This window comes from Rhinopithecus roxellana, chromosome 13, assembly GCF_007565055.1.
Source record: "Rhinopithecus roxellana isolate Shanxi Qingling chromosome 13, ASM756505v1, whole genome shotgun sequence".
Taxonomy (NCBI): domain Eukaryota; kingdom Metazoa; phylum Chordata; class Mammalia; order Primates; family Cercopithecidae; genus Rhinopithecus; species Rhinopithecus roxellana.
Genome location: NC_044561.1, coordinates 35,608,967 through 35,620,821, shown reverse-complemented (window position 1 = coordinate 35,620,821; position 11,855 = coordinate 35,608,967). Strand labels below are relative to the sequence as shown.

The 11,855-nt window shown below is 54.0% G+C and overlaps 1 protein-coding gene across 2 annotated transcripts; it reads left to right on the top strand.

Annotated features, from left to right (window-relative positions):
- The first annotated feature begins 317 nt into the window (after positions 1–317).
- On the top strand, positions 318–10,528 carry C1QTNF6 (C1q and TNF related 6). Of its 2 annotated transcripts, XM_030914726.1 has the most exons (4): positions 318–415; positions 1,821–2,134; positions 4,818–5,055; positions 7,941–10,528. In XM_030914726.1, exons 2-4 carry the CDS (start codon positions 2,084–2,086, stop codon positions 8,486–8,488), a joined length of 837 nt encoding a protein of 278 aa, XP_030770586.1. In that variant the 5' UTR covers positions 318–415; positions 1,821–2,083; the 3' UTR covers positions 8,489–10,528. The 2 variants fall into 2 exon arrangements, with proteins under 2 accessions (XP_030770586.1, XP_030770587.1); XM_030914727.1 differs by lacking the exons at positions 318–415; positions 1,821–2,134 and adding an exon at positions 3,528–4,404.
- Positions 10,529–11,855: the final 1,327 nt, after the last annotated feature.

Here is an 11,855-nt window from a genome sequence, read left to right as displayed (position 1 = left end):
TGCATTTTATGCAAATAATGAAGCCAAGTGTAATGAGACTAAAGCTTATTTTGCAAATAAATTGGTCCTACGATGATTTTTTTTTTTAAATGGGAGATTGGAGAGAGAAAAAACAATGTTTCAAAAAATATGGTACACCTGTCATTAGATCCTAGTCTTATCCATTGTTTTTGAGTTTTTTTCTGCGATTTAGACTGACCTTCCTCCTTTCTGTGAACCAAACAGTTATCTCTTGACTATCTCTCATCAGAAACAAGAGGGATGGATAACATAAAAATCTGGAGCCGTATCTAATTCTGGGCATGTATCGGAATCATCTAGCAACTCCATATCAGCTCGTCTAGCAATTCCTGTGACTAAGAATGCCTAACCTCCTGGGAATGCAGCCCAGTAGGTCTCAGCCTCATTTTACCCAGTAAGTCAATACTAATTGGCATTCTTGCCCAGTTTATGGAAAACCTTCTTATTTGGTTTACTTGGGATAATTTTACTTATTTTACTTTGCTGTTGTAGAATATATTGCTGTTATATTCTTTGTGTAAGAATGCAAGATAAGCTTACTCAATGCTTTCTTAAATTGAACACATATTAATCTTCCAGATATCACCTTTTGTTAGGACTCAGAGTTATGAATAACTCTGAACATTCTAACATTTTCTTACTGAGTTTCTCTTTGCACCAAACACAAGAGACTCTAATAGTCAGGCAGGAATATTATCGCCCCTATTCAGCCTGAAGAAGTTACAGAAGATGGATCTTCGTCCCTCTATAACCCTTAAGATTAAGAGTTCCCTCGTAAAAGAGAGTAGGGAAATATGTCAGAGGTGTTTGAAATAGGGCAACCCCATCTTGAATAGGGGCTGGGTAAAATGAGGCTGAGATCTGCCAGGCTGCATTCCCAGGAGGTCAGGCATTCTTAGTCACAGGGAGAGATAGGAAGTTGGCAGGACTGTTATCACAAGATACAGGTCATCAAGACCCTGCTGATAAACAGTATGTGGTAAACAAACCAGCCAAAACCTGCCAAATCTAAGATTGTAATAAAAGTGACATCTGGTCATCCTTATTGCTCATTATATGTTAATTATAATGCATTAGCATGCTAAAAGACACTTCTACCAGCACCAAGACAGTTTACAAATACCATGGCAATGTCTGGATATGGTCTAAAAGTGGGAGGAACCCTCAGTTTCAGAAAATCCCCACCCTTTTCCTGGAAAACTCATGAATAATCCACCCCTTGTTTAGCATATGATCAAGAAATAACTATAAAAATGGCCAAATAGCAGTGCTTGGGGGTGCTCTGCCTATGGAGTAGCCATTGTTTTTTTTTTTTTTTTTTTTTCTTCTCTAATAAACTTGCTTTCACTTTGCTCTATGGACTTGCCCCAAATTCTTTCTGGTGCAAGATCCAAGAATTGTCTCTTGGGTTCTGGATCAGGACCCCTCTCTGGTAACAGTTGCATGATACCTGAGGAGGTCAGCCTGGTCATTCCCCCAACAAACATGGGTTAAGCCCTCCCATGTGCCTGGCACAAAGGGGGCTGAGGACTGCAGTTCTGGAACACCTAGGCTCTGAGAGGCAATGTGACTGTGGTAGCAGGGCCAGGATTCTAGCCTGTGGCTGGAGGGCCAACACCTGCACCTTCTCTGCTACCCACCCTGCCTCTATAACTCAGAGCAATTGAGCACTTTAGCTCAGGGTGGACTCCGGGCTGCCTCCCCCTTCCTGAGCAACCTAGGGGCTCCTCTGCCCCATCCCTGTGTCCATTTCCCAATCATCAGGGAGCCTCACACTCCTCCCTGCTCTGACTTTCTAGGCCTTTGAATCAAACAAGACCCCATTGGATCACCAAAGAGTTAAGCAAAGGACATCTCTGCCTCCCTTTATCTCCGCAGAACCCAGAGGCTGAAGGGGAGGGAGCAGGGAGGAGGGGAAGTGGGAAGCGGCTCTGCCCGCTCCCTCCGCCCTCCCTCCGCCCTCTCTCCCTCCATCCCCTCCTCTGTCCCTCCTCTGCTGGGCCTGGGGGTCTGGGCCAGCAACAAGTTAGTATTGCAGACATGGGCCAAGGAGCCAGAGGCCATGCAGTGGCACAGGGTCCGTGATTCGCCTGGGGAGGCCACAGGACACAGGGTGAGTGACCAGAGGCTCCTCAGCTTGGGGACTGGGGTCAGAGACTGGAATTCCTCTCCTCCCTCCTTGCTTCCTGGAAGCATCTCGGGCCCTGCTCTCTCCCTCTGACTGGGACAGCCTCTCCAGGCTCTCCCCTCCACATTTCCTCCTGCTCCACTGCTCCCGGCTTGTGCCCGCCCCTGCCCGGGCACACACAAACTCAGCTCTGCACGGCCTGCCTGGACGGAGAAAAGTTGCCCTGCCGCTCCCTCCCCAAAGAGGTCCCAGCTCCCCAGTGGAAGCAGCAAGGACCCCAAAACTTCTCTCTATGACTTGGTCCCCACACTTGGTTCCTGCCTGGCACCCACCCCCAGAGCTAGTTTGTGATCCTAGCTGCGGTTATGATTCCTCGTTAACGGCTTCCTGATTCCTGCTCCCAGGCCACGGTTCTGTGTCTCACAGCCTTTGACTCCCATCTGGCTGGGGCCAATAGGAAACAGAAATGCTCCCAAACCATGCCAGTCCCCTGGGAGAAGTTCTCCTTCCCATCCCATGCAGGCATAGGGAAGAAGTCAAAGCATATATATATTTTTAAAGTCTTTTATAAGGCAGGCACTTTCTCTGCATTGAAATCCTTCCAAATTACTGGGGAGGGAGAGGGAGGTGTCATCTCCTTGTAAGTATCAAGGAGCAGGAAGCCCAGAGAAGTTCAGCCGCTAGTCCTAGGTCACACAGCTTGCAAACTATTCTGGGTCTCAGATTTGACTCTAAGACCTCAGCTTTTCTCATGACGTCATATCTATGGCTGGGAAAAAGAAGGGGATTTTGGGATTTCCAAAACCACTGGGATTTGTCATTTATAAGTAAAAGCTGAGGATGACAGTCTCCGACAGGGAGGATGTTGACCTCTGAGGATTTGACCTCCTTATTGAGCAGAACCAGGAACCCAGCCAGGCTGGGCAGACAGGAGCTTGGGAAGAGTCACCTCCAGGAAGAGGGAGGTGGCTCTGGAGATTCCCTGCCCACACCCCTTCTCCTGCTGCTACCACCCAGCTCTGGGGGTGGGGGACAGGGCTCCTGCCACTTTATTTATTTTTAATTTTAATTTTTGAAAAATAGAGACAAGGTCTCATTACGTTGCCCAGACTGGTCTCGAACTCCAGGTCTCGAGTGATCCTCTCTCCGTGGCCTCACAAAGTGCTGGGACTGCAAGAGTAAGTCATTCACCTGGCCATCCTGCCCCTTTAAAACTCTGCCCTCACCTCAGTGCTCAGCTGAGATAGGGTGGCATTTTAAAAAGTAATAATTGTACCTTGTCTACATGTATTAACCACAAAAAAAATATTTTTGAATTCTACTAAATGTTAAAGGAGAACAAAAAGGAAATAAACAAAGAAACGCCAGAAGTGTAAAAACCAGTCTGGTTTCAAAAGCAGAGTTTCTGATCCTGTGATAACTCGGGGCCAGCCCCCAGAAGCTGCACCACCTCAAAGGTCTTTGCCCGGCTTCCTGCCCACCCAACCCAGGCCTGTCTCTAGCGCCTGCTGTCCAGGCTACTTCCTGCCTCTCTCCTGGAACCCTGGACCCCTTCCTGGACAAGGCCAGAGACAGAGATCCTCACCAACACTTACACTTTTCTGATCCTTTAGAATTTTTCATACCTCCTCGTCCTACCCCTTAATTCCAATCTACCACCTTGGCATCTGATTGGCAGGTCTACGATGATTGACACAGCCATCTTCCAATGAATTAACTCTCTCTCCAGAACCCTCCCTGCAGGGCTTCTGGATAAGGTTGGGTTTCATAGGTTGTTGACTGCACACAGGCGCTGAGCAGGGAGGTGGGCTAGCGCCAGCCCTTGCCAAGCTGCACACCCTCAGCATCACGTCCTTCCAGAGGGGACTCTTATTTCGAATTTGTCCAGAGGGGCACTTTCTTTACTTTGCACAAAGGCACTCTAAAGACTAGCAATGGGCTGCAGTCAAGGAGCCGGTATGCCTTCTCTCGATTGCTCGGCGATGCAATGACGCCATCGCCCTGCACCACCCCACATGCTCTCATGGATATTGCTTTCTGTCTGCTAGGATCAATGAACTCTCCTATCTCTTTTTGCAGAACTACGGTGTTCTCATGCCAAAACATGGGCTCAGCCATCCATCCCCTCTCCTGAGAACAAGCCTACAGAATCCTCCACGTTTGTCCCCAGTGTTCACTAACCTCTGACCTCCTGCCTGAGGGGCATGTGTTTGTTGGGGATAGTGGAGTCGGTGGCAAGAAAATGCCAGAGGGAGGTGCGTGGGCGGGAAAGCATTTGATGGTCTCCTGGGTTGCCACCCATGGCCAGCTGGGACATCTCATCTGCCCAAGCAAAGCCTTCCTGGGATCCCTGTCTGCTCTCCGCTGTGGCTGTTTTCAGAGGGGCTTTCTCCTTCTCAGGCCTGCGTGTAGCAGAAGCCTCCATGGACTGGGTGCTGGGAGACTCAGCATCCAGGCCCTCCCCTGCCGCAGTCTCCTCCCGATCTTGGGGAACAGCTGCTTTGTGGAGGTCTCAATCTTCTTGTCTGATAGATGGGGCAATAACTTTCCCTCTGGAGTTAGGTCAGGAGTGCTCTGGCTCGGGGAGGCAGAACCCGTCCACCCCAGGCATCGGCACATAGTAGATGTTGAGTGAAATATAGTTCCTGTCCCTCCTTCCTTGTTCCAGGTCACCATGGGGACAGCCGCCCTGGGTCCCCTCTGGGCAATGCTCCTGCTCTTTCTCCTGATGTGTGAGGTCCCTAAGGTGGAGCTCACCTTTGACAGAGCTGTGGCCAGCAGCTGCCAACGGTGCTGTGACTCTGAGGACCCCCTGGATCCTGCCCATGTGTCCTCAGCCTCTTCCTCCGGCCTCCCGCACGCCCTGCCTGAGATCAGACCCTACATTAACATCACCATCCTGAAGGGTAAGTGCCCTCCCATGGGGCCTGGTAGTGGGCAGGGAGGGCCAGGGAGCTGAGGTGGAGGGAGTAGAGGGCAGGGCAGAAACCTGTCCAGACTCCTCTTTCATCCTGAGTTACCGAGCCCCAGTGTGAGCCAGGACTTCCCAACACTGACGATGGAGCATGAAACCAGGCCAAGATGCCTCCTGCCTGAGCGCCTGTTCTCGGTGGGGAGACGGGGCGTGAGCAACCTAAGTTGGTGGAGTGGAATGTTCGACGGTGATCAGTGCTCTGGGAAATGAAAAGGAGCTTCAGAAGTGTGGGTCTGGGCTGCAGGCTGCATATTGAACGGGGTGGTCAGTGGAGGACCCATGGAGCACAGGCTTCTAAGAGGTGGTGGAGGAGCCTCATGGCAAAGGGCACAGCTGGTGCAGTGGCCCTGGGGCAGGGCTGGGAGATGCACCAGGCTCAGATCACATGGGGTGCTGTCACCACAGGCCACCGTAGGGACTTGGGCTCTGCTGAGTGGAGTGGGAACAGGGGCAGGTTTGAGTGGGAGAGGGACTTGATCCCACCCAGGTTTCAAATGGATCCCTCTAACGTCATGTGGAGAGCAGCCAGCGGGGGCCAAGGGTCGGAGCAGGCAGCCCTGTGGGGTCTGTCCAGGTGAGGGCCATCCAGGTGAGGGCCGTTCAAGTGAGGGCCTGTCCAGGTGAGGGCCGTCCAGGTGAGGGCTATCTAGGTGAGGGCCGTCCAGGTGAGGGCTATCTAGGTGAGGGCCGTCCAGGTGAGATCCTGTCCAGGTGAGGGCCGTCCAGGTGAAGGGTGTCCAGGTGAAGGGCGTCCAGGTGAGGGCCGTCCAGGTGAGGGCTGGCTACCCGCTCTCTTAATTGGATGCGGAGGGACTTGCTTGCCTTCCAGGCTGTGGTGGCTGACAACTGTGGCCAGGCCTTGACATTCTTAACTTCGGTCTCTGCCCACAGCAGCCCGTGAGTTCAATATTTTCTTATTCCTCCCACTTTGCAGAAGGGGAAACTCAGTCTCTTGGGGCCACACAGCTGTCAGGGACGGAGCCAGGTTTGTTCCTGAGCTCTCCCCGGGGACACTCCACTGCACAGCCAATGGTCACCTGGCACCTGTCCTGCCCTTGTTCTGATTTCATGGGGAGGACACTGCTCTTCCTCACACCCCCCCCTCCCCACCCAGCTTCCCCAGGGCTGAGTTAGCTCTCTGCATGAGGTTGGAGAGGTGCCTGGCTGCTGATGGTCCCTCCTCATTGCCCTCCCCAAACCCGGGGTCACTGCTCCTGTGCCCAGCTCAGCAGCCTGCTGGGAGCTGGGTAGGCTGCCGTGGCTGAGGGACCCTGGGCTGGCTTTGGGAGTCCTGGGTCCCAGCCTCACCTCTTCTGCTCCCTTGCCCAGTGAGTCAGGCTGGTTTCTCCCCTACCCTGAGCTTGCTGCCTTATTTGTAAAAAGAAGATAGCCCCTTCCTCCAGTCCACCCTCCACTCCTTCCTTCCCTTGGGCTGGGGCACAGCAAGCTTTCTGCAAACGCTCTGGAGCTGTGCAGATGAGGACGCGGCTCTCCAGCGAGGCGGTGGAGCCAGACCTCTGCAGAGCTGTGGACTTGCCCTGACCCCCTCTCTGGGCTTCTGCCTCAAGGGCCTGTGCCCTCCTTCCTGCCCCCTTCCCCACCTGTGGAAAACACAGGGCCTTCTAACCCATGCAAGGGTGTGGTTGCTGGTGTGACTCCAGGCACTGTGACAGGTGGCAGGGAGCTATGTGAGGTCAGGTCCTTCCAGGTGTGGGTGGTCACCTGCTTTCCTTATGTTCAAAGTCAGCCTGGACTAAGGGCTGGGCAGGGCTGTGCCTGCCTGGGGGCCATTGTAGATGCTGCCAGACCTCAGAGCAGGTCGGGGTGGGCCAGCCATGCTGGGTGAACTGTCCTGCCTCTTATTTGCAGAGTTTGCAAAGTGCTTTCCCACAGGACATTTTGTTGAGAGCTCACAAACACCCCTGAGGTGGACATAATCCTCTTTAAAATATAGACCGGAAAACCCAGACCCAGCCATGGAGTGCCCCAGGTCACACGGGGCAGGACTGCCAACCAAGGGCTTCCTGGCTCCTAACCTGGGCTTTTCCTCCAGGTGGGCAAAGGTATTTTTCTTGGCTTCTTCCCTGGGTTGGAAACCCAAAGTACTTTCCAGCACACCGCACATCCCTGCCAGCCTGGACTGCGCTGTGGTCCTGGGGTGGGGGCCTGGGCCTGGTGTCCCAGAGACAACAGTCGGACCCTCCCTGCTGGGTGAGGGGAAGCCAAGTCACCCTGGGGACAGACCATATTTTAAGTTCTGCCTCTTCTCCTGCACTCTGTGGCCCGGGGTGAGTCACCTAACCTCTCTGTGAAGTGAAGATGGTCATGATGTTTTCTTTTTCTTTTTTTTTTTTTTTGAGGCGGAGTCTCGCTCTGTCCCCCGGACTGGAGTGCAGTGGCCAGATCTCAGCTCACTGCAAGCTCCGCCTCCCGGGTTTATGCCATTCTTCTGCCTCAGCCTCCCGAGTAGCTGGGACTACAGGCGCCCGCCACCTCGCCCGGCTAGTTTTTTGTATTTTTAGTAGAGGTGGGGTTTCACCGTGTTAGCCAGGATGGTCTCGATCTCCTGACCTCGTGATCCGCCCGTCTCGGCCTCCCAAAGTGCTGGGATTACAGGCTTGAGCCACCGCGCCCGGCCATGATGTTTTCTTTAGGCAGGCGTTTGGGGAGGCAATGTCTGGCATACCGTAGATGCTAAATAAATGCTGCCTTCTTCTCTGGGCCAGGACAGGGGCAGCGCCTTCACAGATGAGTGTGGGCACCTCCTTGGAGCAGGCTCAGATGTCCACCCTGACTTGTCCCTTTTTATCCCCACAGGTGACAAAGGGGACCCAGGCGCGATGGGCCTGCCAGGGTACATGGGCAGGGAGGGTCCCCAAGGGAAGCCTGGCCCGCAGGGCAGCAAGGGCGACAAGGGGGAGATGGGCAGCCCCGGCGCCCCGTGCCAGAAGCGCTTCTTCGCCTTCTCAGTGGGCCGCAAGACGGCCCTGCACAGCGGCGAGGACTTCCAGACGCTGCTCTTCGAAAGGGTCTTTGTGAACCTCGATGGGTGCTTTGACATGGCGGCCGGCCACTTTGCTGCTCCCCTGCGCGGCATCTACTTCTTCAGCCTCAATGTGCACAGCTGGAACTACAAGGAGACGTACGTGCACATCATGCACAACCAGAAGGAGGCCGTCATCCTGTACGCACAGCCCAGCGAGCGCAGCATCATGCAGAGCCAGAGCGTGATGCTGGACCTGGCCTACGGGGACCGCGTCTGGGTGCGGCTTTTCAAGCGCCAGCGCGAGAACGCCATCTACAGCAACGACTTCGACACCTACATCACCTTCAGTGGCCACCTCATCAAGGCTGAGGACGACTGAGGCCCTCTGGGCCATCCTCCCGGCCGGAGAGCCCAGGTGCTAGTCCCATCCCCTGCAGGGCTCAGTTTGCATCGCTGTGAAGCAGGAAGGCCAGGGAGGTCCCCTGGGACCTGGCATTCTGGGGAGACCCTGCTTCTTTCTTGGCTGCCATCGTCCCTCCCAGCCTATTTCTGCTCCTCTTTTCTCTCTTGAACCTATTTTAAGAAACTTTCTAACCTAAATATTCTAGAACTTTCCCAGCCTTGTAGCCCAGCACTTCTCAAACTTGGATATGCACACAAATTACCCAGGGTTCGTGTTAAATGCAGATTCTGACTCAGGTCTGAGTGGGTCCAGGATTCTGTGTTTTTAACACGTTCCTGGGTGATGCTGATGGGGTCGGTCTATGAACCACACTGGAGCAACCAGGTTCTAGAACTTTCTCAATATTCTAGTACTTTCTGAACATTCTGGAATCTACACATTCTAGAATTCTCCCATTTTTTTTTTTTTTTTTTTTTGAGACAGAGTCTCGCTCTGTTGCCCAGGCTAGAGTGCAGTTGTATGATCTCAGTTCACTGCAACCTCTGCCTCCCAGGTTCAAGCGATTCTTCTTCCTCAGCCTCCCTAGTAGCTGGGATTACAGGCACCCACTACCACGCCCGGCTAATTTTTGTATTTTTAGTAGAGATGGGTTTTACCATATTGGTCAGGCTGGTCTTGAACTCCTGACCTCAGGTGATCCACCTGCCTCGGCTTCCCCAAATGCTGGGATTACAGGTGTGAGCCTCCGCGCCTGGCCTCTTCCAACATTCTTAAATTCTCTCATCCCTCCAGGGCTCCCGGTGCTATGTTCTCTTTGCCCCTTCCCCCTCTTTTCTTGCTCAGGCCTGCACCACTGCAGTCACTGTTCATTTATTCATTCATTAAACGCTGAGCACTCGCTGTGCCAGGTCCCAGGAAGGGTGAGGGAGTCAGACACAGGCCCTGCCCCTGCCCTCAGTGACCAGCCAGTCCAGCCCAGGTGGGGAGAGATGTGTACACAGGTTTTAAAGCAGACCCAGAGCTCATGGGGCCCTGTGTTCTGGGTGTTCAGGTGCTGCTGGTCTTCCACTACCCACCACTCCCCAAGGCTGGTGGGACGGGGTCCCAGTGGCAGGGGCGGGTATCCCCTTTCTGTTCCTCATCCACCTGCCCAATGCCTATCGTTAAAACAAACCCCAGGGGACCTTGGACAGGTCAAGGGTTCTGTGAGGAGAAGACCCAGGAGTATGGGGGCATTTGTGGGATGAAGGGGTCCCTGAGGAATGGAGCCCACACCCATAGCTCTCCCCACAGCTGATACAGCAGCCTGCGAAAACTGCCCTCTGCACTGGGATCCCCTTCCTGCCTCCTCCCAGGGCTCTGCCAGGGCCTTGCTCAAACCCCCACACCAAAGGCATCTGAAACTCAGTTTTCCCAGGGCCTCCCGCTGCCCTCAGACACTGATGTCTGTCCCCAGGTGCTCTCTGCCCCTCACTGGCCCAGTGCCCCGATTCTCCAGGCTTTATCAAGGTGCTAAGGCCCCGGTGGGCAGCTCCTCATCTCAGAGCCCTCCTCCGGCCTGGTGCTGCCTTTACAAACAACTGTGGGAGAAGGGCCAGGGCGGAAGCCCCAGGCTTTAGAGCCCTCAGCAGGTCTGGGGAGCTGAAGCAGGCAATTTTCTAGTCACTGTGAGAGGCGGAGCCAAAGGAAGGACCTTGGGCCTTCGATTTCTTCTCCCGGGGTGGGGTGGCCTGGTGGCCCCCTAGCCTTCCAAACCCAGGTGGCCTGCCCTTCTCCCCAGAGGGAGGCGGCCTCCGCCCATTGGTGCTCATGCAGACTCTGGGGCCGAGGTGCCCAGAGTGATCTCTGGTGCTTACAGCCGAGGGAGCCATGGCTCCATGGCCAGATGACGGAAACAGGGTCTGACCAAGTGCCAGGAAGACCTGTGCTATAAACCACCCTGCCTGACCCCGCCCCAGCCTGACCCCGCCCCGCCCTGCCATCCAGCATGATTAAAGAATGCTGTCTCCTCTTGGCGATTCAGACTGGTTCTTTCTGCTCGGCTCCCTCTGCCCACTCTACGTGCTCCCTGCTCACAAAGAAGCGAGCCCCCGGGTCACTCACGCAGCCGGCGTGCCTTGGAGCTGGTGGCACCAGCATAGAGTCAGCCGTGTCACTCTCTGGTTGTGACCTTGGGCAAGTCCCCACATCTCTGCGCCTCGGTTTCCTGTCTGTAAAATGGGGACGATGGTAATCTACCTCGTGCGGTGGACATAAGGATCAGATGCCAGGTTGCCTGATGAGTGCACGTTCATGCTCAGCATCTACCAAGCCCCTCAGCGCAGAGCTGAGGGAGCATCTACCAAGCCCCTCAGCACAGAGCTGAGCACCTGTGCCGTTTATGCTCCAGTGAGGCACACACAAGCCCCCCTACCTCCCGCCCCAGGGACCCTGTCGCATGTTTTGTGTTTAATTATGATAAGAGAACTGTTGGATCTTCTCTGCAGGAAAACACACACTACTACATTGTACAGTGGAACCTCTTGATGGGGTCTGCCTTTTTTTTTTTTTTTTTTTTTTTGAGACGGAATCTCGCTCTGTCACCCAGGCTGGAGTGCAGTGGTGCAATCTCAGCTCACTGCAACCTCTACCTCCTGGGTTCAAGTGATTCTCTTACCTCAGCCTCCCAAGTAGCTGGGATTACAGGCACCCGCCACCATGCCTGGCTAATTTTTGTATTTTTAGTAGAGATGGGGTTTCACCATATTGGCCAAGCTGGTCTTGAACTCCTGACCTTGTAATCTGCCCACCTCAGCCTCACAAAGTGTTGGGATTACAGGCGTGAGCCACCGCGCCCAGCCTGGCTTTCTAATATGTTGTCAAGTTTGGACTATCTAGGCTAAATATATTTATGGCTACTCACATAAATATATTTAAAGTGACCCACGCTGATTTCCTGACAGACTTGACGGGGCATCCCGCCCTCCTCTGTGTTGTCCCTGGCGCATTGCTTGGCTTTTGGGCACCAGGTGGAAGAAGTGTGCTATCAAGAACCGACCATCTGCACCTATGCCAGGATTCAGCCCAGCCCAGCAGCCCACCTTATAGGGGCAGACAGGTCTCCGTTTCTTCGGAGGTCCCTTGACACTGAAGGAAGGCTTCCCGCTGCACCTCAGTGTCATACAGCTCTTGCCAAAGAGGCTCCTCCCATGTCAGAGGCTACCCAAGGGAGCGATCTCACAGCATGTCTCTTGGCAGGCTCTATTTGTACACAATCGGCCTCACCAGCATCCCAGCTCCGGCCCTCGGGACAAAGACTGCCCAGAGTGCCAGCCAGGAGTCTTTTGTCATGTACAGCACAAGG